The sequence below is a fragment of the Primulina eburnea genome, chromosome 1, assembly GCF_022965805.1.
Source record: "Primulina eburnea isolate SZY01 chromosome 1, ASM2296580v1, whole genome shotgun sequence".
Classification (NCBI taxonomy): domain Eukaryota; kingdom Viridiplantae; phylum Streptophyta; class Magnoliopsida; order Lamiales; family Gesneriaceae; genus Primulina; species Primulina eburnea.
Window position 1 is genome coordinate 54,684,675 of NC_133101.1, and position 25,936 is coordinate 54,710,610.

General features: G+C 38.0%; 4 protein-coding genes and 1 long non-coding RNA gene across 6 annotated transcripts; 2 read left to right on the forward strand and 3 right to left on the reverse strand.

Annotated features, from left to right (window-relative positions):
• Window positions 1-16: 16 nt before the first annotated feature.
• On the reverse strand, window positions 17-2,490 carry LOC140808347 (uncharacterized). The gene is made up of 4 exons (XM_073165452.1): window positions 2,352-2,490; window positions 1,244-1,586; window positions 668-809; window positions 17-463 (listed from the first exon to the last, which is right to left on the reverse strand). Exons 1-4 carry the CDS (start codon window positions 2,488-2,490, stop codon window positions 380-382), a joined length of 708 nt encoding a protein of 235 aa, XP_073021553.1. The 3' UTR covers window positions 17-379.
• Window positions 1,448-4,710, reverse strand: LOC140831679 (uncharacterized). 2 transcript variants are annotated; one of them, XM_073195438.1, is made up of 2 exons: window positions 2,952-4,710; window positions 1,448-1,586 (listed from the first exon to the last, which is right to left on the reverse strand). In XM_073195438.1, exon 1 carries the CDS (start codon window positions 4,618-4,620, stop codon window positions 2,956-2,958), a length of 1,665 nt encoding a protein of 554 aa, XP_073051539.1. In that variant the 5' UTR covers window positions 4,621-4,710; the 3' UTR covers window positions 1,448-1,586; window positions 2,952-2,955. The 2 variants fall into 2 exon arrangements, with proteins under 2 accessions (XP_073051539.1, XP_073051531.1); XM_073195430.1 differs by lacking the exon at window positions 1,448-1,586 and adding an exon at window positions 2,368-2,698.
• Window positions 4,711-6,167: 1,457 nt separating this feature from the next.
• Window positions 6,168-6,623, forward strand: LOC140812633 (uncharacterized). The gene is made up of 2 exons (XR_012113706.1): window positions 6,168-6,295; window positions 6,372-6,623. It is a non-coding gene; the product is annotated as an uncharacterized lncRNA (long non-coding RNA).
• A 1,822-nt stretch (window positions 6,624-8,445) lies between these two features.
• LOC140831706 (small ribosomal subunit protein eS24z-like) lies at window positions 8,446-10,839 on the forward strand. The gene is made up of 6 exons (XM_073195458.1): window positions 8,446-8,594; window positions 8,713-8,787; window positions 8,897-8,938; window positions 9,580-9,750; window positions 10,276-10,362; window positions 10,552-10,839. Exons 2-6 carry the CDS (start codon window positions 8,716-8,718, stop codon window positions 10,591-10,593), a joined length of 414 nt encoding a protein of 137 aa, XP_073051559.1. The 5' UTR covers window positions 8,446-8,594; window positions 8,713-8,715; the 3' UTR covers window positions 10,594-10,839.
• Window positions 10,840-11,271: 432 nt separating this feature from the next.
• LOC140812640 (late embryogenesis abundant protein D-34-like) lies at window positions 11,272-12,415 on the reverse strand. Its single transcript, XM_073170965.1, has 3 exons — window positions 12,022-12,415; window positions 11,650-11,934; window positions 11,272-11,549 (listed from the first exon to the last, which is right to left on the reverse strand). The coding sequence occupies exons 1-3, from the start codon at window positions 12,331-12,333 to the stop codon at window positions 11,391-11,393; spliced, it is 756 nt and encodes a 251-aa protein (XP_073027066.1). The 5' UTR covers window positions 12,334-12,415; the 3' UTR covers window positions 11,272-11,390.
• Window positions 12,416-25,936: the final 13,521 nt, after the last annotated feature.

A 25,936-nucleotide genomic window follows, 5' to 3' on the forward strand; every position in this document is an offset into this window, starting at 1 on the left:
TATAGGACACGCGATATGTTAAATAAATTTTTTATTACTGTTGCATAAAATCATGCCGAGTTTACATATCTCCATCACATTTTGTTTTCCTCAATAAATCTTGGAAAACAATTAGTGTTTTTATATATGTTGTAATAATTACTCAATCAAACAATGTCGAACGTAACGAGACAAGACAAGTAACAGCCAAAACAACGTACCCTTAATCCTCAAGATCACAAGACTCGTGAGATTTTCTTTATCATCTATTACGATGTTCTGAAAGACGAGCCTTTGTGCTTTGTTTTCAATCAACCTTACATTTTTACACCAAAAAGGTTGTGCATTGATGATCCTTACTCTTGTGCCCTCGAGCCTCAACCTCTGTGTTCCCTTGAGATCATTGCTCTGTTTTTATACCATAGGTGTCTTCAACACCGCTGGTGACATTCTTTCGTCTCTCAGCAATCATGTCTGAATATGCCTGTGAAGACAACAAACCGGTTTTAGTTGCAAGGAACAAAATGAAGTCATCTATGTTAGAACGAAGACACGCTACGAAAATCCCTAAAGCAGACGACGCAATCAGGGGCTAAATTATGTCCAAACCGAGTTTTTCCACCCGGTTCGTGCTACGAAAATTAAAGAAGTTTTAATAAGATCATGGTAGACGAAATGGATATCATACCTTTGGATACGCGTAGAGAAAGATGTACCACCACGCACAAATAAAAGCCCCTACGAGACCGGAAACTATCAAAGAGTGCAAAACTAACCAGCTACATGTGATTATTCCAATTCCAGTTAGAGCGATTGTCCATGGTTGGCACCTGAGATAGACAAAAATATGACTATTAATATCCATAATTGAGGCATGATTCATCTGCAATCACGAGTAGTCAACCACTACTTTCTTGATATTTTGGAGAATTAAAATATGTGTTTGCACTATATTGTCCCAAGATAGTTATAGTGCAATAAAATCAGACAATTTTCCACAGAAGAGAATATATCACAGCCAACAATCTGAAACTATCATTTACTCGAGGTAGAGAGGCGATCCCAAAAACACCAAGATTCGAGTTTTTCACATTGTCAAAATGGGAATTTTCTATTATGTTAAGAAATCAAGAAACCCAAACAAATGTGCATGATAGAATACGAGAAGCTCCACTAGAAGAGAGTCTCTGAATTAAAGTCAAAACCATAAACTAATTATGAAAAAGTACTCAGAGCATTTGAAGCAACGGGGAGTGAACTTTACCAAGAAGGTTTAGTGTCCCAAACAGAATCATACTCAAGGGAGAGATAATTGAGATAGCCATCCATGTCTTGGACGACGCCGTTTTCATCGAGAAACGACGAATCTTGAACTGGGTCGACTCCATTCTGAAACCACTCCTTCTGAGAGATTTTTGGTCTCTGGTTTTGGGTGATTGCTTGGCGAATGAAGGGCGAATTCTTGAAGAATTTTTGTCGCAATTGATTTGTAGAGAAGACGACGACGACGACGACGGATTGACGAGAGAAATGGGGAAGCGAGAGCAGGTGTGGAGAGCTATCATCTCTAACCCAGTTTCTGGCAGACGTGTGCGGTACTTCGTGCACTCACATAATAAATAATATATAAATAAATGTTATAAGTAATAATTTAGATCATGGATTAAAATTGTAATATTTTTTAAAACAAAAATCTGTGTGAGACGATCTCACGGATCATATTTGTGAGACGAATATCTTATTGGATCATCAATGAAAAATTATTATTTTTTATGTTAAAAGTATTACTTTTTATCGTGAATATCCGTAAAGTTAACCAGTCTCACATATTAAGATCCGTAAGACGATCTCACATGAGACTCAGTCATTTTTTAAATGTCCCACCCGGTTTAAATGTCGTTGTAATAATAAATTATTATATTAATTATTTTTGGAATAATTATCAATGATTCTTCAAGTTTTAATTAAAAAAGACATTATTTGTACTTAATTAATTCCTAACAATTAGAAATACAATGATATGATGCCTAAGTTTCTCTATTTTTTATATAGGTGTATAGTATAATGATATTTATTCATTATATATTTTCTTAAAAATTATTATTATACTCACAAGAATATTTATTTAAATGAATAAACTCAAACTAAGTAACATTTTTTCTGAGAATGTATGAAAATTTTAATGTAGCAAACCCTTCAATTCTCGAAACATAACAAGGACTTAACTAACCTAAGATATTTCATCTCTCCATTCTAATTACAAACCAAATGGATAGAATAAATTTGAGACATGAATTTGAAATCAAATCGACTCAAATCATTTCATCCAAACACCAACTTTAGTTAAAAGTAATTCGCCTTTTAATCATCACCTACAAGAACAGAAGAGGCAAGACATTCTTCATATAACCCATTAACAGAGCTACCAAAAGTTTGTTCATTAGATAGGTATTCAAAAAATACATCACGATTCACTATCCAGTTACGTTTAGCGCATAGTGTGGCATTCATTATCACCTACAAAACCTACAGGAGTATTGGAAGTGACGGGTTCACATTCCGGGCTGATTCACCAGTTTTCTCTAAGTTCCAGATTTCAGAGGACGGACGACGAAGGACGAAGCAGATATGCCCACACTGAGAAGTGCCTTCCCCTAAGCCAGTTCAGTCTACTAGCAAAGAGTGACTGTGCAGATGCATGCGAGTCACATACTATCACCTATTTGACGCAAATAACAACAATTGAACATCATACCGATTCAAACAAGTGCCTATTACCATGAAAACTTGTAGACATATAAATCAATTACGAAAGAGCAACGACTTGAGACGTATTTCTAAATAAATAAATTCATTATCATTTTTCCACCCTATGTCCCTATCCTCAATCATTCTTAGTAGAACAAATAGAGAAGTAACAGAGATGAGTAAGTAGTATTCACTATAAAAGAAATGAGGTAAAGTTTACACACCATATCAATCATCTTCAACCTCCTCACCAGTCCTTCCACTGAATGGGTCGTGAGAAGGACCTGAATCCTGCCCAATATGACGATGAACCAACCGCTGCAAATCAGCCATGACCTTCTGTTCACGCTTGGCCTTCTCCTCATAGTTAAACATCGCCAGAGCCCGTTTATCCTCTGCACTGTAAACCTGATTTTCTTTTCTGATACGAATGGCATTCATCCTCTGATGTCTGCTACCACTCATCACATAGCCAAGACTCTCAAACTTAGAAATCTCTTCAGCTGAAAGACCCACTTCACCTCTACGAGGGATACGCTTCCCTTGCTGAACATATTGGGCTATGGCATCACCTTCACCAGGCCTGAGCGCACCACCGTAGCTTATATGCCCTTCTGCTCTTGGCAAAGGCATCGGACCCACATCTGCATCATCATCATCATCTGACACGGGCTTCTTCCGTGACTCAATCATTTCCTTGAACTTAATCACCTCGCTTTTTACATCATCGTTCACATTAACTTCATTCACCTTTTCTTGAACACCATTTGCATCCTTTTCCGAATCAAAATCACTCTCGCGTGAATATGTGCCGGGGCTCTCTGATTTTCTCTTCCTCTTGCTTCTTTCAGACCTTGTAGATAAATCATGCTTCAATTTCTTCGACTTAGCATCATCATTAACATCAGAACTCTGAGTTTCACTTTTGTCTCCACTGCCAAGATCACTCGATAAGCTCTTCTTACGGCTGTTCTTTCTCTTAAAACTTGTGTTTGTCTTTCTACTCTTCTTTCTATTTCTTCTCCTAAGTCGTCTCCTTTCTTCTTCCGATTCATCATCACTGGACCCCTCTGAATCACTATCACTGTCAGGAACAGATTTTGATCTCTTACTCCTGCGTGTAGACCTGGATTTTCTGACCGTGCTCCTTTTCCTTGACCTAGAATCATCTGTTTCCGATTCAGAATCAGCAGACTCCAACTCAGAATCGTTGTCACTCTCAGAAACATATTTTGTCCGCCTACTTTTGCGTCTTGAATCAGATTTTCTAAGCTTTCTCTTCGTTTTTGACCTAGAATCATCCGACTCAGGTTCAGAATCAGTAGACTTCGACGCAGGTTCACTCTCTGACAATTTTTTTATGCTCCGCTTTACTTTAACACCCTCTTTATCAAGGCGTTCGTCTTCTACTCCATCATCTTCTAGTTTTCCTTCCAGCGCTATATTCGAATCCCTAGGGGGACTAGGAGTACAATTCCATATAAAAATTTTCAAATTCTTCCTCAGTCTCTGGCGCTTGAGTCGACGGTACTCTTCATAACCTAACCCTTTCAAATCTTCATCGGACTCAGGATCGGCATCATGTCCGTTTCTAAAATCGCGATCGAGATAGCTTTTCGTTTGATTATCATAACTGATTTCATTTCTTTCGCCAGATTTAAGAGTTCTGTCGATCACAGGATATGAGTAGTCTGGGGAAGAACGATTGTACCTGTTGTCACCGTTGTCATAGGGACTCCGACTTCTGAAACCACGGCCACGGACACGTATGTGGCCAGGGCTCCGGCTGTAGCTTCGGTTGCGCCGGTCGTGTTGACGTGATTCGGGAGAATAGCGAAGATTTCGGCGGCGGCGGTCTTCCGGGATTTCTACGGCGGATGAGATTCTAGGCATGATGAGATCCGAGGATATCCGAACGATAGGAAACGGATGGGAGATTTAGGGTCGGGTCACTTGCATTTCCTATCAAATGACGACTTTTCTCCATTTGAAAATGAGCGCTACTTTTAATTTCTATTGAAAGCGCTACTTTGTTCTTTTCTAAGTACGAAGGGAAAATATTAACTTCAAGCAATTTGGGCCAGCCCAATGGATTATAAATGGGCCATTTGATCAAATCCAAATCCCTCTATCAATGTTCTAATAAGAATAACATAAATAATTTAATTTCCCCTTTGTGACACATTTTAATCTTGAGTGGATCTCATGTGAGACTGTTTCACAGATCTTAATCCGTGAGACGGATGAACCCTACCCATATTCACAATAAAAAGTAATACTTTTTCAAGGATGATCCAAATAAGATATCTGTCTCACAAATACGACCCGTAAGATCGTCTCATACAAGTTTTTGTCTTTAATCTTCCATGCAGAGGAAATGAAAGGGGTTTGACATCTTATTTCACTTATATATATTATGAGACTTGCCTTACTGTAATATGTTCCAAATTAGAATATTTATTATTGTTCATCTATTCAATTTTTAATACCAACACTTTATAATATGATTTATCTGACTAACGAGTTTAATTTTCATAAAAAAAATAAAAAAAGTAAAAGTTCAAGTATTTATTGTACAAAGATGAGTTATTCTATTTTCACTAGTATTACATAAAGTGAGAAAGTAGCAACCACACAATAGCCTATCAAATCGTTAAAAGTCAATTAATGTTCTTATAACTTGATTTTGATTTGTGCAATATCTTGCAAAGTTGTACTTGCATAAAGCCTTCAACAACAAGCTCCTTGAAAATTTTAGCATACATGTATATATAATTTTATATGTTTGCACACTTATTGTACAAAATTATATGAGTACCGATGAGACGACACTCATCTATTAGTGATTAAAAATAGAAAAAATACACATCTAATAGGTGAGTTTCATCGGCTTACATAAGTGTGCATGATAGATGTACAACGTATCAAAACTATATATATATATATATATATATATGTGTGTGTGCATAGTCATTGTATGGCTTAAAGACCAATTACTTTTCTTGTAATGGTATCACAATAACCACTGCGCTTATTTGGGTGAAAGAAAACCCCAATTAATTAATGTGAATGATAAACAAATTAAAGCCTTGTCGAAGAATTTACCTATAAAAAACAAGCCAACTCGATCAAACCGTTCAAAACAGAGCGTTGAATTTGTCAATTTTAGCTCCCTTCGGAGTAAGAAAATGTAATGATAATTTGAATTTGAAAAGGACATCACACCAAAACAAAAGACGTTTTCATTACAACTTGATATGTCTGCAAGCTCAATGGATTAAATTACACAAAAAAGAGCGATGATGTGTGGTTTTCACCCATTTGGGAAAACCTGCAGTGCCATAACCAACAATCATATTTTAAAGAGATTAAATTCAGATTTTTTTTCATTAAAAAGATGAATGGTCCATCCCATTTTGCCATAATACTAATCGGTATATCGTATTCACCCGACCTTCACCTAACTTCAAACTCAAAAGATTCACTCTTCTCCTGATCATGGGCTGGCTTCGTTCGTTTCTATCTCCTCTGGAGAAGTTCTGGGGCCGTCTGCGCGCCAAACGAACACGTACGTAAATTCGACCAATGTATATATCTTTAATTGTTCTTGTTATACAATCTTGATTCATTTATATATCTAACAGGTAGAGGAATATATACGCTCTACGAAGATGTTAAGTCGTGTTCGTGTGAAGACGTGCACGCATTGTGGATGCTGGTGGTCGACTCTTCGGAGACGAATCGACGATGATAAGTCATGTGCCTTGGCTGTATGTTGTAGGGAGTACAGATAGAATGCATAATATATCATGAATGCAATTGCCTGCCTTTACCATATACATGTTCATTGTACAAAATTCAACAGATATATATATCCAAGTTTTTCTTAGTTTTCAGTTCTATATTGTTTCCAAGAAAATGTCCGTCACGGACATGTCTAGTTGCTGGATTCATGTCGGAGGCTTCTAGAACTGGGATTCAGTTCATTTGTTCTTGGAAAACATTGGGTATCCTCTTCATATCAAATCAAATTTGTTTTACGGCAAAAACTTATATGAGACGGTCTCACGAGTCGAATTTTGTGAGACAAGTCTCTTATTTGGGTCATCCATGAAAAAATATTATTATGATAAGAATATTACTTTTTATTGTGAATATCGGTAGGGTTGACTCGTCTCACAGATAAAGATTCGTGAGACCGTCTCACAAGAGACCTACTCTTATTTTACTTGAGGTGACGAAGTAAGTGAATAATGATATGGTCATGAGTTTGATTCATCTTATCAATATTTTATTAAACGAGCTTATTGTACAGTATAGTTTGTGGGTACAATTTACACATTATGCACCAGGGTAACAGTTTCATAAAAAAAAATTCTTTTATCCTTTCTATTAATAATTATTATATAATAAACATTAGTATATAAGTGCACTACAATTAAACTACTATTAAAACAATGTCGAATTTCAACCGATAGAGCTCGGACTGTATCATAAGTTGAAAATGAAATATTTTTATATTAATATGAATAAAGTATTAGAAGTGGTATTTACACTCTAAAAAATATTAATAACACTTCATCTCAGTAATTAATCAATGTCAGACAAATTTAATCTAGCGTCTCATTTTCTTAAATTATAAAATATTAATAAAAAACTATCATACATAATTTGGTTATTAATATTGAGATGTATAAAATTTTGATTTTCCAAAATTTTACTAATATTATGCAACGATAAAAAGGATATGTTTATAATATTATTATTTAAAATCTTAGAATAATGTTTTCTAAAAAAATAAATGTATTATAAATTTTATAATTTTTAATTATATTACATTTTTACATATACAAAACGTGAGCTGTTTTCCAAAAAATAAAATACATTAATATTTATAACAACTTTTAGTAGTAATTTTTATTGCATAAAATCTTGATTCCAATAATCAAAATCGAAAAATTAAATATTTAAAAGTACAATTACATGAATATTTATTTTAAAACATTGATGTATTTTGTTTATTTAAATTTTTTAATAAATATATAATCAAATAATTTGAAAATATGTCTAAAATACTAAAATGATCTGTATCCAATTAAACAACCAAAATACACACTTAATTTGGTTCAACAAGTATTGAAATTGAATCGATTTATATGGCATATCAAAATTTAAGGTGTTCTAAAAATTATAATAGTTAATTATTAATTATTATTCTTAAAAATTATGATTAAATCTAAAAAATAATTATTATAGTAGTTAATGTGAAAGAATTAATGGTAAATTTTGAAAATTAACTAACATTTAAAAATGATAATGTTAGAAACTAAATTAAATAAAATGTTAAGTTGGAGAGCAACTATGTAGTCTGTTTAACACTCCTCATAAATTAAATATAAGAACTTTGATTGTTTATGTTGTCAAATTTTATTTTTATTATGTTATCATTATTTTTTGGAAATTTAGTCTTTTTTAGCGACCCACGTATGAAAAAGGCTAAATTTTTTTTTTTTTGAAAAATCAGAAGAATGCGATGCAAAATTAAAATTTATAATATAGATGATCAAAATCACAAAGAAATATTAGACAAAAAATACCCATATATTTATAGCAATAGGTTATATAGTGCCCAGGTGATTTATTAATGGACCATGATAATGTTAAATTTTCGTTTAAATATAACGGTCTGGTTTGTTAATTAGATTGGGCCAAAATTGATCAAAGCCCATTTACTCCGCCATTTAGAAACCCTAGACTTCTCCGCCCTTACTCCCAGGGAAAGTAAGAAGAAAACGCCTCACATACACACGCGGAACTCAGCTTCTGAAGAGCATCGGCACGAGGCGGGAGTGCGATCACAAGAAATCGTGAGTCTTGCACATTCACTTTCGATTCTCCTACATTTATGCTTCTGGTTTTAGTCTGTGTATTAGTAGATCGAGATAGTATTGTATGGATAATATAAATAGGTTTTTTATTTTGCAGAAAATGGCTGACAAGGCTGTAACGATTAGAACAAGGAAGTTCATGACAAATCGTCTCCTTTCCAGGAAACAATTCGTATGCTTTGGCAAACTTTTATTCTTTTTCTCGTTTGCATGTTTTTACAATTTTGTGTTTCATTAAGTTTACATTTGTTTGTTTATTTTATTTTTACTTATTTTTGCAGATCATTGACGTGTTACATCCAGGAAGGCCCAATGTTTCTAAGGTGTGATTTCCAGTTGCATTCATTTCTTGAACTGCAATTTTATACTGTTGGCGTTGTTTCGTTAATTTTTTTGCGGCAATGAGATTTAGGTGATGACTGATGAATATAGTGATACAACCTTGAGTTTATTGGATCCTTTTTTATTTCGAGATGTGGAGGCTCCCGAATAGATAGAACTGAATAATAGTCGGGAAGCTTTTGCTATTTGTTTCATACCCTAAAAATAATGCTACAAAATATTACTAGTAATAAATATTGCTCTCTAGAATTTCTGTCAACATGCGGTAGAAATAAGGTTTCTCTTGGATCGGATGATTTGGATTTGAGGAAGAAATTAAGAAACTGTATTGGGAGTGATATAAAAACTACCACAGTGACTCAAAAAATAAGTAACTAGGATATGAAATCAAAGAATGTTAAGATTTTTTTAGACGATGGAATTTTGGCATTCTTCCATAAATAATGTTCTTTTTGCTGCAAATTTATAAATATACTAATTTGCTTTATGGGTGCAAATATGCAGCACAAAGAGTATGTTTTTAAAATTTAATTGTATTTTTGTTTGTTTGTGAATGGTTATGAGGCAAACTATCACTTAATGTTATACTTTTTTTTTGTTCCTGCTTGTCATGACCCTGAAGGCTGAGTTGAAGGAGAAATTGGCGAGGATGTATGAGGTAAGGGATCCAAATGCCATCTTCGTATTCAAATTCCGGACTCACTTTGGAGGAGGGAAATCTACTGGTTTTGGCTTGATCTATGATTCTGTTGAAAATGCAAAGAAGTTTGAACCCAAATACCGGCTCATCAGGGTAATTCATCCATTATTTAGCTCTTTTTAGTCCTTTTAATTAATTTCTGGAATTGATCTAACATTTCAAAAAAAATTATCGACTTGGTCATAAAATTATTTCTTTGAATTTAAAGTTGTGTTGTTAGCATTCATGGTTTCTAAAATTATTTCTTTGAATTTAAAGTTGTGTTGTTAGCATTCATGATTTTTAGTCTAAGTTATTCTGAAGCTGCTGCCTTTTCACATTGGCTGCCTCACTCTCAGGTTTCGGTTTTGTCATCACGTTGTGGAAAATTAAGAGATTCATACACGTTATTGTCCACCGTCTTAGCTCTTAGATTTCTTTCTCCCCCTCACAATGTATTGTTGCCGATAATTGTTCTGCAAAGACGAGAAATCTTTCTAGATTTCAACGTGTTAAGGTTTTTAAAATCATTTATCTATCACTGTATTGGAACGAAGAGTAGCATTGAAATCATTTACAAGGGAACATTGTACCAGAACTTCCGATATATCTGACAATATATGAAACCCTTGTTCGCAGAATGGTCTTGATACCAAGATCGAGAAGTCAAGGAAGCAGATGAAAGAAAGGAAGAACAGAGCAAAGAAGATTCGAGGTGTTAAGAAGGTACGATTATTTGTCATACAATCAAGATTATTTATCCACTTTATGAACCGGGGCTGCTTGAGAAATTGCCATATAACAACGCCATGCTCAAATTGCAATTTTCTCTTGGAGTCTTTAAGTCACTCTGCTGCTGCAACCATTTTCCTGGAGTACCCTTTGCTAAACTTGGTTTGACTAAATTTTGTGCAGACTAAGGCTGGAGATGCAGCTAAAGCCGGCAAGAAGAAATAATCCTCCAAGAGCTTTTCTGCCTTATGGATTTGAAACCCGGGAAGATTCTCATACATGATGTTTTTGCTTTATCTAATATTATTCATTAGATTTGAATGATAGCGTCGCATCCCTAGGGGATATTGATCAACTAAAATTTTCGAACCGGAGAGTATTCTTCTCAGAGCCTTTCTAGAAGAGACCTTGTTCCTTTTTCAACTCATTTGATCCGGCGTTAGTTTGGGAGTATGGTTAAGATTTTGATAATATTTGTGCAACATTTTATCTGATTATTTTTTTTACTAAATGATCAAACAAGAAAAATAAATTCCATGGCGTGAAAACATGCAGCTTACCGAATAAGACACAATAATACAAAATGTACGTGCCTACCAACTGAAGTATGTACCTCTTAAGATATAAAGACAAGATCCATGGGTGTGTGGTGTGTTAGTATATTGCAACATTCACTTGTCCTACTGAATGCTACTTGTCGTTCGGACCAAACATCTATGGACTGTCGGTGTAACTGTGTAGCTTTTTTATAATCTGCCGCATACTGGGCATTTCTCAAACGTTCTGGTGCATTTTCCAATTATTAAATACGGTATTACTATAATTTAATGATGGATCGGTGACGTTCAAGGCTTTTAGCAGACGGATTATATTTTGTAGATTTAATATTTGTTACTTCCTGGATCAACTCAAAATGTACTTTATTATATTCCATGTTTTCATTTACATGTGCAAGTAACTTGCACGATGCTTACATCACACGTTAGTTATTCTCAAAACAGCTACTACATCGAATTAACCCCTCATTTCTGTTGGTTAAGCCTCGCTGCAGCCGCCATGGACGCGGCCACGCCACCAGGGTGCGCTGCCATATAGGGCGTGTTGCTTATCTCAGCCTGTATCACTCCCTGCGCATCTTCTCTCGTCACAGCTTTATCACCAGTCAGTTTCTCCGTCGCATCCTATAAATTACACAGCAATACCATAAATCTAATCAAAACTTGAATGAAAAGAATTAACAATAATATGAATTGCGCATACGGTTTGCGGACGATATTTTACCGTTAAAACGTCCTCAAGCGTGGTTTTGCCCTCATCCCGGGCTATCCTGGCATTGTGTTCGGCGGCTGATTTTGCTTCTGCTCCTAAGCCGCCAGGCACCACATGGCCCAGCCCCGTGGCTCTAGCCTCCGCAGCCTGTATTGCGGCGGCGTCGCTTTCATCAACTGGTTTGTCTGCAGCGGAAATGGCTGTGGCCTCTAGTGCTTCGCCGATGGTACATGCGTCAGGGTCCACATCTGGGTTAGCCGTTGTCACTTCCCTTGGTTGCCCATATCGTCCCACAATCTGCAGAGATTTTACATCTAAATAAAAACGAATTCACGTATGATAATATATGGGGAGCTAAAGAATAATTGGCTAGATTATTTATACCTGTCCCCCAATGGCTTCTGTTATGACGCGATAGCCATCGACATCGGTTTGTGACACGGCAGCTCCCTGATCGCTCACGATGTCAGTAATGTCATTGTGACCAACCACACCGCGTCGCTCATTCCAGCTGGCAGCTGATTGCATGGTAGCCGCCACACCACCCTTCGGGACCTCACCGAGTACCATGTTCTCGGCGGCCTGAATGGTAGCGGCGTCCTGTGGTGCTATGGGTGTCCGAGCTAGCTGACCGGAGACGTGGAAAACGTCTCCATACTTGACAGCTTCCGGCCTCCGTGGTTGCTGGTGACTCATACTTGGCGATCAACTTTGGATGAACAGAACTGAACAAAATAAAGATTGAGATTGAAGAAGTCTCTTGGGAATTTGTATGTCGTCCAGGCAAATGGTAAAGGAGTATATATACAGTGTGGAAGGCGGTGACAGCATGATAGTAGACGGAAACACGTGTTGGGCTTGCCATGATATGCAGCACAGATAGCATAACACTGTGGCCTGTGCCGAGATTTTCTTGGTTTAAAATATTGTTGTGGTTACGGTGGACGGATACAATAAAATAAAATGTTGTCTCTCCACACAAATCTCCAAGCTTTGCAAAATAATCCTTCCGATATCATTACTATTATTATTATTGTCAGAAACGGAGACGGATACGGACGGGTGGTATCCACTTTTTATTTTTAAATCTTATTGATTAGAGATTTAAACTTAATTTTGTAATTAATATTTTTTTTGTCTCTCAAAAAAATTTAAATTTTTTTGTCTTTAATTTTTTTTTGTCTCACGACCTCTATTTTTTGGTTGCGTCTTGATTATTATTTGCAAAGAGACAATGAATAGTGGGGAAAAAAATTCGATTTGAGTCTTGTCGAAATTGATATATTGGGTCTCAAATCCACAAATTCATTTAAAGTTTTAAATTTTGATGACTAAAAGTCAAAAGAGTCAGTTTTGAATTTTGATACAATATAAAAACGAGATCCAAAGAAAAGGAAAATTTCCTATTTGCGCTTTGTTAAAAAGATACCAACGCTTGTCAAAATAAATAAAATGCCAAGAGATACTGGTTATTTGCTCATGCTAACTAATTTTGTTTATGTGCTATTTTTTTTATTTAGTTATCTTTATTTATCTAATATTAAATAGTTAAAAGTTTTGGTGATCGATAAAATCAAAATAAAACTTAACTGTTTTAGGAAACAGCTGCAGACTTCTTTGACAGGAACTATTTCAACTGTCTAGATCTCAACTGCTTCGTCTTCGACTGTTTGAACTTTCAACAATGTATTCGCCTACAACTTGAAGAAGTTTCAACCATTAGAAGACTTTCAACCGGTTGATCAAAGTATTCAAACCGCTTCATTAAAGAGTTATTTATTGTTCACTTAATAAAAGACATTCTCTGACGACTTAGGACATTTAATGATTTTGCACTGCTACAAGTTAATTATGTCTTGCACCAGTCCCGATATTGATATGCATTAATGTCACAATCCCATAATAAACAGATTGTTTATACATACTAAAAGTTCTAATGTTACTAACAGTTGCCGTAAAAGGATGCTCAACAGCAACTCTTCACGGAACGGGATTCAAAGCTGTGCAAGCAAAGAGAACATTAAATGCTTTGCTGAAGAACATTTAGTGAAGTTGCAGCTGATCACACACATTCCAACGCTATAGGTTTACGTTATGTATCTTTTCCGATTGTTGGGATGATAGCTTATAAAAAAAGAGCTGAAGAATGCAGATATAAGCTCGATTGATTTAAGCTTTTTAACCACGCGATTAACACACTGCTGAAGCATACTCAAAGATCAGAGCTCACTTAAAGTTCGTATACTTCATCGCTTATCAAGCATGCAGTCAACAGAAAGAAATTTGATCATTCAAGGATCAATTTTCTAGATAAACTCGAAAACAATAAACACTAAAAAGTTTCTTAGGATTAATTAACTTTGCTGGAGTGTTCACTAAGAAGCTAGCAAAACAAAGAAAAATAATCAGTACATTATTAAAAAAATATGCAAGATTCACATGAACAGAAGAACACACTAATGGACTTAGCCAACTAAAAGAAATTTACAAAAATCTCCCAAAATGACTATTCCACAAGATAAAGATGATATAGTATTGTAATAGATATGGGTGATCATTGGTGGAAAGCAGTTTTTACAAAGATCACACTAGAAGGAGAAATATCATGCAATATTATAGTGGATTATTCTTAAATGCAGAAGTCATAAGATAACACATCAACGAAATTAATACTATGTAGTAAAAAGGCTTTTGAGAAATGATCAATAATCTCATTTACTAAGAAATTCACATTGAAAGTTGATAATGCACGGATAAAAGTTTTCTTGAAAAATAGAATCGAATATAAACCCGATAATACGAGATTATCAAGATATCAAGTTTATGTCAAAATTATATTTTTATTATTAAATTTTATGAAAATATTCTTGCAATTTTCTAAACATCATTTATGTTGATGCCATCATAAAAATACAAAGGCATTTAAAGGAGCACCTTGAAATGTTTAAAAACGAGTTTAACAAGCTTATGCTTAATGCAGAAATTGAGGTAGACTACAACAAGATGATAAAAGCATTGTCTCTGGTTGAGTTACTTGTTGCTTATATGTTTATATCCAATTATGATTTGTAATACAAAAGTCTATCCTTCAGGCTATTTAGAAACCACTGGCTTCTCAAAATGAGAGTTTTCTAGTACATGGCTCTATACATGTAGCAGATGATTCAATTATCCCTAGCTCAAGTGCTTAAATTAGGATCATCCTTAGATGAGTGACTAACGATTTTGGTTTGGAATAAATCTAGCAAGCGGATTAGGTCAAATTATAGTAAATGTATGATGAGTCCAAATATCGATCCAGAGAGACTAATATTTAATTATTAGAATTTTTTTCAGTGTCGAGACATGAACTCCAACTCTGGTCGCATTCCACCAGATGCGAGCAGCTTTAACCAACATGAAAACAGCACAACTGATACGGTCTCTGTCCTCGTAGTGGAGATGATCGAAGATCGCCTCTAAAGCCTTGACCCACTCTACAGCAACTAAAGGATCGGTGCTCCCTGAAAACTCTGGCGGATCCATCCTCTTAAACGCAGAAAATATGGCCTCAGTGCCAACAACCTGAGCAACCTGTCCTCTACCCTGACCTCTGCTCTGACCTGCTCCTTGCAATCGGAGCAACTGCTGAATCTGCTCACTATGGACCTTGGCCTGCTCTCTCAGTAACTTGCCGAACTCATCGACAACTCTCGAGGAAGAACTATCCTCACCCTCTACTGCTTTCCTCTTAGGTGGCATCCTCTACTCTACAATGTGCTCACAAAACACATATCAATATATAACAACGGATAGATGCAAGAAAACATACCCGGACAGTTGACAGTAGACGAAGTCATATGTATTGGTCCGAAGAACACCGCTCTGATACCACTTAATGTGACACCCTGACCCGTAACAATAAAAATACGCAGCGGAAATAAATTTTTCTTTAAAATATGGAAGGAGTTTCAAAATACATTTCTTTAAACATCTTTACAAAATAGTAATACATGATCATTTAAAATGACATAACAAAATACAAAACATCATTCCTATGATCATGCCAAAATCTTCCTTCCAACGGTGTATGCATATGACCCCCAGTCCACAATCAACGTCCCGGGCCTCCACTCTAATCTGCATCACATGAAATAACTGAAATGAGAATAAATCTCAGCAAGTGGAACTCTTACATAGCAATGTCAATATACTCTGTAAAACATAGCTTTGAAATCATAAATACCATCAGCTCTGAACTGTAAACTCTGAACATGAATATCATAGCAATAGAATAAAAATGAGATGGTATTTCTCTTTACTCTGGTTGGATTGATATCAATAGTATCTCTGCTCTGGTGCTCGTATCCCTATCGATATAAACCGATAACTCTGAGGGATATAAGCCTATGGTCGTTGATCAACTAATTGCATGCAATTCTCTGGCTATATATTTATCAATCCAATAGAAACATTTGAACTCTGAATAGCATTTAAAGCCATCGTTTCACAATCTCTTATTTTCTCTTGTATTCCCTTTGAACAATAATTGAGACATTAATTGTCTCCAATGAACATAGCAATATAATTAATACATAACAATGAATCAATTGAAGGGAATATCACTTTGAAACCTTTAAAACACAATACATATAACATCATGTGAGCACAAGGGATGAAATTCCACTTACAACCCAATAGAACACCTCAAACTTAGCTCTTGGTCACCACCTACAACAATAATCCATAAATAACACCAACATCAACTCAATATCCAAAAATACAAGTTAAATAATCCATTAAACCAACAAAACATCAAACCTAAGTCAACTCTTAACTCACAACCTTAATAGAATCGCACCAAAAACTTACCTAAGCTTCCTAGCACCAAGGAGAACGTCGATCTCAAGTCGAATCGTCGAAAAGAAGCTTGGATTGAAGATAGGGAACAAAAGAAATGGTAGAAAACCCTAAGAAATGAGAGGAAATCTCGAAATGAAGGGGAAGATGAGGATAAGGTATGGCCAACAACTCCAAAAAGTAACTTAAAAACTCGCCCATACCTATACCGCGGGTGCGACAACACAAGGGCCGCGGGTGCGCTGAGCTCTCGGCACAACAAAATAAATCCATGCACGATGACCGCGGGTGCGGTGCTACAATTACCGCGGGTGCGGTGCTTACACTGCCGCGGGTGCGGTGATGCCACGGTCTTCCAAAACCAAAATGATGAATAGTACACCGCGGGGGCACTCCTCTAAGAGCGCGGGTGCACTCTTGCTACGGCAATGATCAAAAATCAACGCAACTAAAATCGATCCGAAACTCTGAAACGAACAACCAACAACTTCTAACACCTCAAGAACAATAATAACCAATAATACTATGGCCCAAAATACAACTCTAAACATCTAATCACAAAACCTAAATAACATACGAAACTTAAATCGTACCGTACACCGGGCTCGGCTATTACAATTAATCTAAACTATTAAATAAAAAAAATTCAACTAAAAACGACAGATTCAAAGATCGATGAGGGTTTCAACTTCAAATAAAGAACTAAAACACACAACGATACCAAACAATTACTATGTTGACACGTTTTAAAATTCAATTAATTATTTAAACATTGACAATCACAGTGAAATATCTAATTTATTTATTAACGATTTTTCGAGTTAATAAATCTATTTAAATCTAACAGTCTAATTATTTCTAATTAATTTTAATTAGATCTAAACACATTAAATCTCTGTGAAATTTCAATTTTCACCTAAAACCATACACTGAAACTGAATAATATTTCTAGTCAGTTTAACCATGTGTTGATGACGTCTTTCTTGCTATTTTTAATCAATCAACTTCCGATTCGTGATTAATCAACAAACATGTCAATAGTTGATCAGACTATCAACAAAAAATATTAAACCAACATCAATCAATAATTAAAATCGAGAAAAATAATATATTAAAAATAAACCAAATATCAAACAAAGTATTATTTGACACTATCGTGGTCTTAGTCTAAAGAAATTTATTTCATAAAATTAAAATAAAGCAAAGACGAGATGTTTGAATTCATAATAATAAAATTTAGAAAGAATTAAGAAAATCTCAGCGTGGTTGCCATGATTCTCCCTTTGAAGTTATCTTCATCCTCTCTATCAAACTCTAACGGCTTCTACCTTCCTCCAAGTCTCTCTTCCTCTCTGCTGCTATCTGGTAAAGTCTTCTCTGTTTGTTCTCCTCCCTCCAATTCTTTGCTTCCTCCCTAGTCTTTTCTCCCTTCTTTGCTTCCTTCTTTCTGTTTTCTCTCTAGTCCTTCCTAGTATTCTTTGTTTGTTCTCCTCCCTTCACTTCTCTGCCTCTCTCTTCTGTTTCTCTCCATTCTCTGCTTCTTTTCTAGTCTTATCTTGTAAGATTCTTTCACGTCTCTTTTTATCTCTATTTAAGGGACTTAATCTTCCAAATCTTTGAAGCTCATGTCAAGTTCAAAAATTGTAGAGCTTCTTCTCTATCAAAATCTGTGTAGATTTTTTTCCAAAATTTCAATATTCTCAAAGAATAAAATATAAGAATATTTTATTTCAATTTTTTTGATATTTTTTTTGCATTTGGAGTCTTGTAAAATCATTTATGAAAATAATTAGGCGTTTGTCCTCTTTCATTCAAATCTACAATCATTATAAAATCAATTCAGATAAGCACATAATTAAAGATAAAAATTCTAGATATCACAAATATTATAAAATTAAATTTCTAAAATCCCTATAAGATTTAAGTTTATTATTGAGTCGGCTCAAGCAAAAATTGAAGCTCCAGATCCTTATCTGGAGCATTTAAGTTAGTCATTCACCTCGGAGATAGAAGAAGGAGAGATCATCCTTAGACCTTAAACCGACAATGGAAAATCTAAGGTTGACCTTAAACCTCAAACCGATAATTCAAAATATAATGTTTATACTAACAAGCTTATAGTTTTTTTATTTCAGGTATATCAACAAAACTAAGTTAAATTGAAAAAAAAAAGTATCAACCCAACCACAATCCGAGTTGATATTCCTTGAAAGTATCCTAGGATATTGATGAAACCAAATTCGCATCCTAAGGAAGTCAAAACATGAAATTAATTTGGGGCTATTGCCTCGATTTACACCACATCATCCAGCTTCCCAGAGATTTTAGCATTACCTAGATGAATCCAGGAAGTTGTTCACGAAACGTGGACAAATAATGATTATTTATCCAAAGAAGATATTCTAAAACTATACTTTTTCAATGTGGCACCAGAACCAATCGAAAGCCTTTAATTTTTCAAGCTAAGGAGATCAGACATAAACTGTGAGGCCCGAGGCTGAAGAGGGCGGGGGGTTATCGCCGGTGCCATCAGTTGCACGGACAATGAGCGGCTCCTGACATGCTTCTAGGTGGAGGGAACATGAATTAACCGACCCACACGGGAATGAGAGGGATTCCAAGACTGTTCAATGTAATGGACTGTACAGTTGAAGAGAGCTTAAAAGATTTGATATGTACTACTCATACCAATAAGATGTATCTTCTTTTCGGTAGCTCATCACATAAGAACTCCAAAGTTAAGCGTGCTTGACTTGGGGCAATTTTGGGATGGGTGACCTTCTGGGAAGTTTCCCAGGGTGCGTGTGAATAAGGACATAAGCACGCTGGAAAGACCCGTCTTGATACAGTGAGGACAGTCGTCGAATCTGGAACGTTACATAAACATTTTGAAGTTCATCAAGGATCCGCCATAAAACAAAACACCTCTCATTTCATCACTCAATGAAGGTGACATCTCCACTCGACGAGTATGAAGATTATGAATCTGTCTCACAAAATTGAAAAAGTCAAATGTTCATTTAAGTTTTTATCACAATTATGTAAATAAATTTTTTATGTTAAAATACTATGGCATGAATAAAGTTAATATTTTTTGCAGAAGATACATTTGAAAAAAAAGAAATATTCAGTGGAACAACAAGTTGTCGGAGAGAAAAGAAATTCATTGAAAATTCTGCAACGTGGCTCATGTTTGGAGATGGTCAGTAAGCATCTGCCCATAGTGCCCGAACAAGAAAGATCCAGGGTTTAAGAAAGGTTTTTGACCAAGATCTGACCAGAAACATAATGCAATAATAAGCCCAAGTGGTGAATGAACATACAAGTCACGTTTTCCCAAAGAATCATACTGTAGTATCCCGATGCCTAATTTGAGTTAATTATTGGATTAATTATATTTCGGTGGGATCGGAAGGACCGAACAGAGTTCGGATCGTCCGAAGCGGGTTCGGATCGTCCGAAAAGGGTTCGAATCGCCCGAAGACAGGTGGCTGGACACGTGGAAGACATGCAGAGTTCGGATCGTCCGATCAGGGTTCGGATCGTCCGAAGACAGGTGTCTGGACACGTGGAAGACATGCAGGGTTCGGATCGTCCGATAAGGGTTCGGAAGGTCCGAAGTGTACAGTGGATCGGATCGTCCGAAGTGGATCGGATCGTCCGATCGTTGTCTATAAATAGAGGCGCGAGGCTTCACTTTTTACTCGTCAATTCCGAGTGTTCCAGAGCGTTTTAGTCGTTTCTGATGGGTTTCTAGTCTTTTCCCGAGGTTTAGGCACTAGCGGGGAGCTACTGGTTTTGTAGCGGAGCTGTGCTCTAGTTGGGAGCTAGCGGCATCAGTGGGCTGACTACGGACGCAGACTTGATTCTAGGACTGATTGCTAGGATCTACTGATTTGAGGTACGAAAGTACTATCCGAGATAGCAGGATTGAGTATGCTTTACTATGTGTTGCATGTTTATATGTTGCATTATTATCTGTCATATGATGCATGGTTTATTATGCGGCATTTGCATAATCATGTTGAGCCTGACTATTTTTGAGATAGCCTGTTGAGAGGGTGTTCAGCCCTCGTTTGTTGTGGATGGTTGGACCCCGTTGGCCGACGGTGGTCAGGTCACCGGTATATCCACAGGTTTATTTTGGTATGGGAGCCACCTCCTGGTGCGACGGCGCAGAGTGCTACATACCTTGACGTCATTTACCTGAGCAGTATTTCGATATACCCAGATCCTGGTATCCAGTACATTTTGCATACATGCATGTCATAGTCTTGTATACTCATGCTTTCGGTGCTGAGCGTTTTATGCTCACGTCCTCGGTTTATCTCTGTTTTGGACACCCTATTCGATGGGGCAGGTCTCAGGTTGGACGGTCCAGGAGGGAGTGGACAGGGAGCTGGCAGAGGTTGACCTATAGTTGTTGGTATTTATTCTTGGATTTTAGTTCGATCTGGTTGTTTAAATATTTTGTACTTACGGATTCGATTGGGTTGTATTACTGTTTTTCCGCTGTCTACCTGATTCAGTTTTAAATGTTAATTTTGCATGCTTAAGTTCTGATTAGTAGGTGATTCTAGATCGGGTCACTACATTTATGGTATCAGAGCATGCATTAAGATTTTGGGATTTAGAACTGTTCTTTTGGGTTTAATCTCTGGTAACTTTTGTAGCTAAGAGATGTCTGGTTTTGACGACGATACTAGTAGTCATGGCAGCGTTGGACGCTGGGGAGACCGCGACGATCGGGAGCGTCGTCAAGAGCATCGAGAACGTCGTCAACACCGTCGTGATGAGCCTCGGAGTTTTAGTATGCATCGGTTCTTGCAGATGGGGCCGAAACCTCTTTCAGGCGGTGAGACCCCGGATGTTGCGGAGAACTGGCTTGAGAGGATGGAGAGCTGCTTCAAGACTTTTCAGTGCTCGGCGGAGCAGCAGATTGATACCCTTGATTTCTTGCTGGAGGGTGGTGCGCGCAAGTGGTGGAGGTCTACCTCTGCACCGATAGTTCAGCGACAGGGTCGAGTTCTTTGGGCCGATTTCCGAGCCGCTTTCATGCTGCTTTACTTTCCGCCAGCTCTTCTGCAGACCAAGGCGATTGAGTTGATCAATCTGAAGCAGGGAAGTTTGTCTGTTGATGAGTATCAGCAGAAGTTCTTTGAGTTGCTTCCGTATGTTCCGCATGTCAGTGACAATGCTATGGCCAAGTATAACCATTTTCTTCAGGGCCTCAATCAGGATATTTATGATCGGGTTGTTGTCTGCGATGATCCGACATCGTATGAGGGCCTTGTAAATCGTTGTCGCCAGGCTGAGGGCAGTTTGTTGAGAGGTCGAGCCATGCAGTCTGCTCGTCCTACTAGTTCTTTGGGTCCCCGCGCCCAAGCATTTAAGAAGGCTGGATCTACTTCTTCTTCCTCTGGATCTGGAGGAGTTCACCATTTTGGGAAGAAGAGGGGCCCGTGTCAGCACTGCGGGAAGGATCATCCGACGGAGCGTTGTCGCAAGGTTGCGGGTGCTTGTTACAAGTGCGGTGAGATGGGCCACATGAAGCGAGATTGTCCACAGACGGGCGGAGGATCAGGATCTGGTTCTCAGGCTTCAGTTCATCAGAGGCCACAGCAGGGACAGTCTACTTAGGGTTCTAACCTCCGACCGCGTACTCAAGGGCAGGTCTTTGCTCTTAACCAGGATCAGGCTTCTGAGGAGAACGAGAGAGTTATCGCAGGTTTATTTTTATTATGTGGATTACCTGCTTACGTTCTCATTGACACTGGTGCATCTCATTCATTAATATCTGCGAGATTTGCTAAGCGTCATGCATTACCTTTCACTTCTTTGGACGTTGTGGTATCTGTTTCCACACCGATGGGTCATTCGGTGCTAGCTAGACGTCTAGTTTTAGGTTGTCCTCTAGAATTTGAGGGTAATGTTTTAACTGCTAATTTGATGATTCTTGCGATGGAGGATTTTGATTGCATTCTGGGAATAGATGTGCTGACTGTGTTTAGAGCTACTGTGGACTGTTATCAGAAGTTTGTGCAGTTTCGTCCAGTTGAGGGCGACGGTTGGTTTTTCTATGGAGAGGGAGCGCGACCCCCGATGCCTGTGGTTTCTGCTCTGAAAGCCTGTCGTGCTTTAGAGTCGGGCGGGGAAGGCTACCTTATTTATGCTATTGATTCCTCCGCAGATAGTGTCGGTATCAGTGACATTCCAGTGGTTTGCGATTTTCCGGATGTTTTTCCCGAGGAGATTCCTGGTTTTCCTCCCGTTCGGGAAGTGGATTTCGGCATTGATTTAGTGCCAGGCACGGCACCAATCTCTAGAGCTCCTTATCGTTTAGCTCCATCGGAGATGCAAGAATTGAAACAGCAGTTGCAGGATCTTCTTGACAAGGGGTATATTCGACCCAGTGTGTCCCCGTGGGGAGCACCAGTTCTTTTTGTCAAAAAGAAGGATGGTTCTATGCGGCTCTGCATAGATTATCGGCAGTTGAATCGTGCTACGATAAAGAATAAGTATCCGTTGCCACGGATTGATGATTTATTTGATCAACTGCAAGGTACCTCTGTGTATTCCAAGATTGATTTAAGGTCTGGTTATCATCAGCTTCGAGTTCATCAGGGAGATATATCGAAGACTGCATTCAGGACCCGGTATGGGCATTATGAGTTTCTGGTTATGCCTTTTGGGGTGACGAATGCACCAGCAGTTTTTATGGATCTGATGAATCGGGTTTTTCGGGAATTCTTGGATAAGTTTGTTGTGGTGTTTATAGATGATATCTTAATCTATTCGCATGATCAGCAAGAACACGCACAACACTTAAGGATTATTTTACAGACACTTCGCGAGTATCAGCTTTATGCGAAGTTGAGTAAATGTGAGTTTTGGATTGACAGGGTTGTATTCCTTGGTCATGTCATTTCTAGCAAGGGAGTTTCAGTTGACCCGAGCAAGGTGGAAGCGGTATTGAACTGGTCGCGTCCGACGACAGTAGCCGAGATCCGCAGTTTTCTGGGATTGGCTGGGTATTATCGCCGTTTCATTGTCAACTTCTCTCAGATTGCTAAGCCACTCACTCAGCTCACTCGGAAAGATGTTTCATTTGAATGGACATCAGAGTGCGAAGAGAGTTTCTTGGAACTTCGCAGACGTTTGACATCTGCGCCTGTTTTGGCTTTACCGTCTGGATCTGGTGGTTTCAGTGTTTACACCGATGCCTCTTTACAGGGACTAGGGTGTGTTTTGATGCAGAATGAGCATGTGATTGCTTATGCGTCGAGACAGTTAAAGCCTCATGAGGAAAACTATCCTGTTCATGATCTGGAATTAGCAGCGATCGTTTTTGCTTTGAAAATCTGGCGCCATTATCTGTATGGTGAGCGATTTGAGATCTTCACTGATCATAAGAGTTTGAAGTATCTGTTCACTCAGGCTGAGTTGAACATGCGTCAGCGTCGTTGGATGGATCTACTCAAGGATTACGATTGTGAGATCAAGTATCATCCAGGATCTACGAATCTCACGGCCGATGCTCTTAGTCGCAAGGTGAGATTATCTGCTCTTCAGACTTGTGCTGTATCTGGGATTATTCAGGATTTCTGTTCGATGGGATTCAATTGTAAGCATCGGAAGGGAACGGAGAGTATCCGTATAGCTACTATTTTGTCTGAGCCAGTTTTGTATTCTCGGATTAGAGATGCTCAGATGTCTGATTCTAAGATTCAGAAATTAGCTCGGTTGGCTGATGGAGATAATACTTCTGGTTTCCACTATCAGTCCGAGGGTCTTTTGTGCTTATCTGGTCGTGTTGTTGTACCGGAAGATGACACTTTGAGGGAGGAGATTTTGTCCCAGGCTCATCGTAGCAAGTTGAGTGTTCATCCAGGGAGCAACAAGATGTATAAGGATTTGAGGACTCGATTTTGGTGGAAAGGTATGAAACGTAATGTTTATCAGTATGTCTCCAAGTGCCTTGTCTGTCAGCAGGTGAAGGCTGAGTATCGACGACCTGGAGGTTTGTTGCAGAATCTTCCTATTCCGGAGTGGAAGTGGGAGCATATCACGATGGACTTCGTGACTCACTTGCCTATGTCTGTGGGGAATAGAGATGCTATCTGGGTGGTAGTGGATCGACTTACTAAGTCTGCCCATTTTCTTCCGTATAACAGAGATGTCACTTTCGATCGGATGGCACGGTTGTACATTCAGGAGATTGTACGGTTTCATGGTGTGCCCGTGAGTATCGTTAGTGACAGAGATCCTCGATTTACATCTAGATTTTGGGGCAGCTTTCAGCAAGCTTTGGGCACTACCTTGAGTTTGAGTACTGCATATCACCCAGAGACTGACGGTCAGTCAGAGAGGACTATTCGTACTCTTGAGGATATGTTGAGATCTTGTGTGATGGATTTTGGGCCAGCTTGGCAGGATCATCTGCCGCTGATAGAGTTTGCATACAACAACAGTTTTCATAGGAGTATTGGTATGTCTCCGTTTGAAGCATTGTATGGTCGACGTTGTCGTACTCCTCTGTTCTGGGAAGAATTCGGAGAACGACAGGTCGAGGGTCCAGAATTGATTCAGCAGGCCATGGACAAAGTTCTTGTGATCAAACAGCGGATTAAGACTGCTCAGGATCGACAAGCGAGTTATGCGAACTCCAAGCGCAGACCTCTTCATTTTGATGCAGGCGAGAAAGTGTTTCTCAAGGTATCACCTTTTCGGAGGATTCTGAGATTTGGACTCAAGGGTAAGCTATCTCCGAGATTCATTGGTCCTTTTGAGATCTTAGAATGTGTGGGAGATTTGGCCTACAGATTAGCTTTGCCACCGTATCTGTCTAGTGTTCACAATGTGTTTCATGTGTCCTTGTTGAGACGATACGTAGCGGATGAGTCTCATGTTTTGCATCCGACAGAAGTTCAGCTGAATCCGGATTTGTCTTTTGTGGAAAGACCGGTTTCGATCTTAGACCGGAAGGATAAGGTACTGCGGAATAAGACTATTCCTCTTGTCTTAGTGCAGTGGCAGCGCCGAGGTACTGAAGAAGCTACTTGGGAACTAGAGAGTCGCATGCGGTCAGAGCATCCAGAGTTGTTCTAGTTGTAGTATTTTCAGTAATGATTGTAATTTCAGTTGTACTTTCAGTTGTAATTCATTCTTAAGTTGAATGTATTGTTGTTCAGAATTGTTATTCTTCAGACTCGATTTCGCGGACGAAATCCTTTTTAGGGGGGGAGAATGTAGTATCCCGATGCCTAATTTGAGTTAATTATTGGATTAATTATATTTCGGTAGGATCGGAAGGACCGAACAGAGTTCGGATCGTCCGAAGCGGGTTCGGATCGTCCGAAAAGGGTTCGAATCGTCCGAAGACAGGTGGCTGGACACGTGGAAGACATGCAGAGTTCGGATCGTCCGATCAGGGTTCGGATCGTCCGAAGACAGGTGTCTG

Bases quoted from the DNA above. Each gene is read 5' to 3' on its own strand.
- LOC140808347 (XM_073165452.1), bottom strand. From the start codon at position 2,490: ATGAATGCCACACTATGCGCTAAACGTAACTGGATAGTGAATCGTGAT. The intron at 810-1,243 runs GTAAAGTTCACT...TGTCTATCTCAG, and splicing joins TGGGACACTAAACCTTCTTG to GTGCCAACCATGGACAATCG. The intron at 464-667 runs GTATGATATCCA...TTGTCTTCACAG, and splicing joins TTCTCTACGCGTATCCAAAG to GCATATTCAGACATGATTGC.
- LOC140831679 (XM_073195438.1), bottom strand. From the start codon at position 4,620: ATGCCTAGAATCTCATCCGCCGTAGAAATCCCGGAAGACCGCCGCCGC.
- LOC140831706 (XM_073195458.1), top strand. From the start codon at position 8,716: ATGGCTGACAAGGCTGTAACGATTAGAACAAGGAAGTTCATGACAAAT. The intron at 8,788-8,896 runs GTATGCTTTGGC...TTATTTTTGCAG, and splicing joins TCCTTTCCAGGAAACAATTC to ATCATTGACGTGTTACATCC. The intron at 10,363-10,551 runs GTACGATTATTT...AATTTTGTGCAG, and splicing joins AGATTCGAGGTGTTAAGAAG to ACTAAGGCTGGAGATGCAGC.
- LOC140812640 (XM_073170965.1), bottom strand. From the start codon at position 12,333: ATGAGTCACCAGCAACCACGGAGGCCGGAAGCTGTCAAGTATGGAGAC. The intron at 11,935-12,021 runs GTATAAATAATC...AAATCTCTGCAG, and splicing joins CAGAAGCCATTGGGGGACAG to ATTGTGGGACGATATGGGCA. The intron at 11,550-11,649 runs GTAAAATATCGT...TGTAATTTATAG, and splicing joins CGCTTGAGGACGTTTTAACG to GATGCGACGGAGAAACTGAC.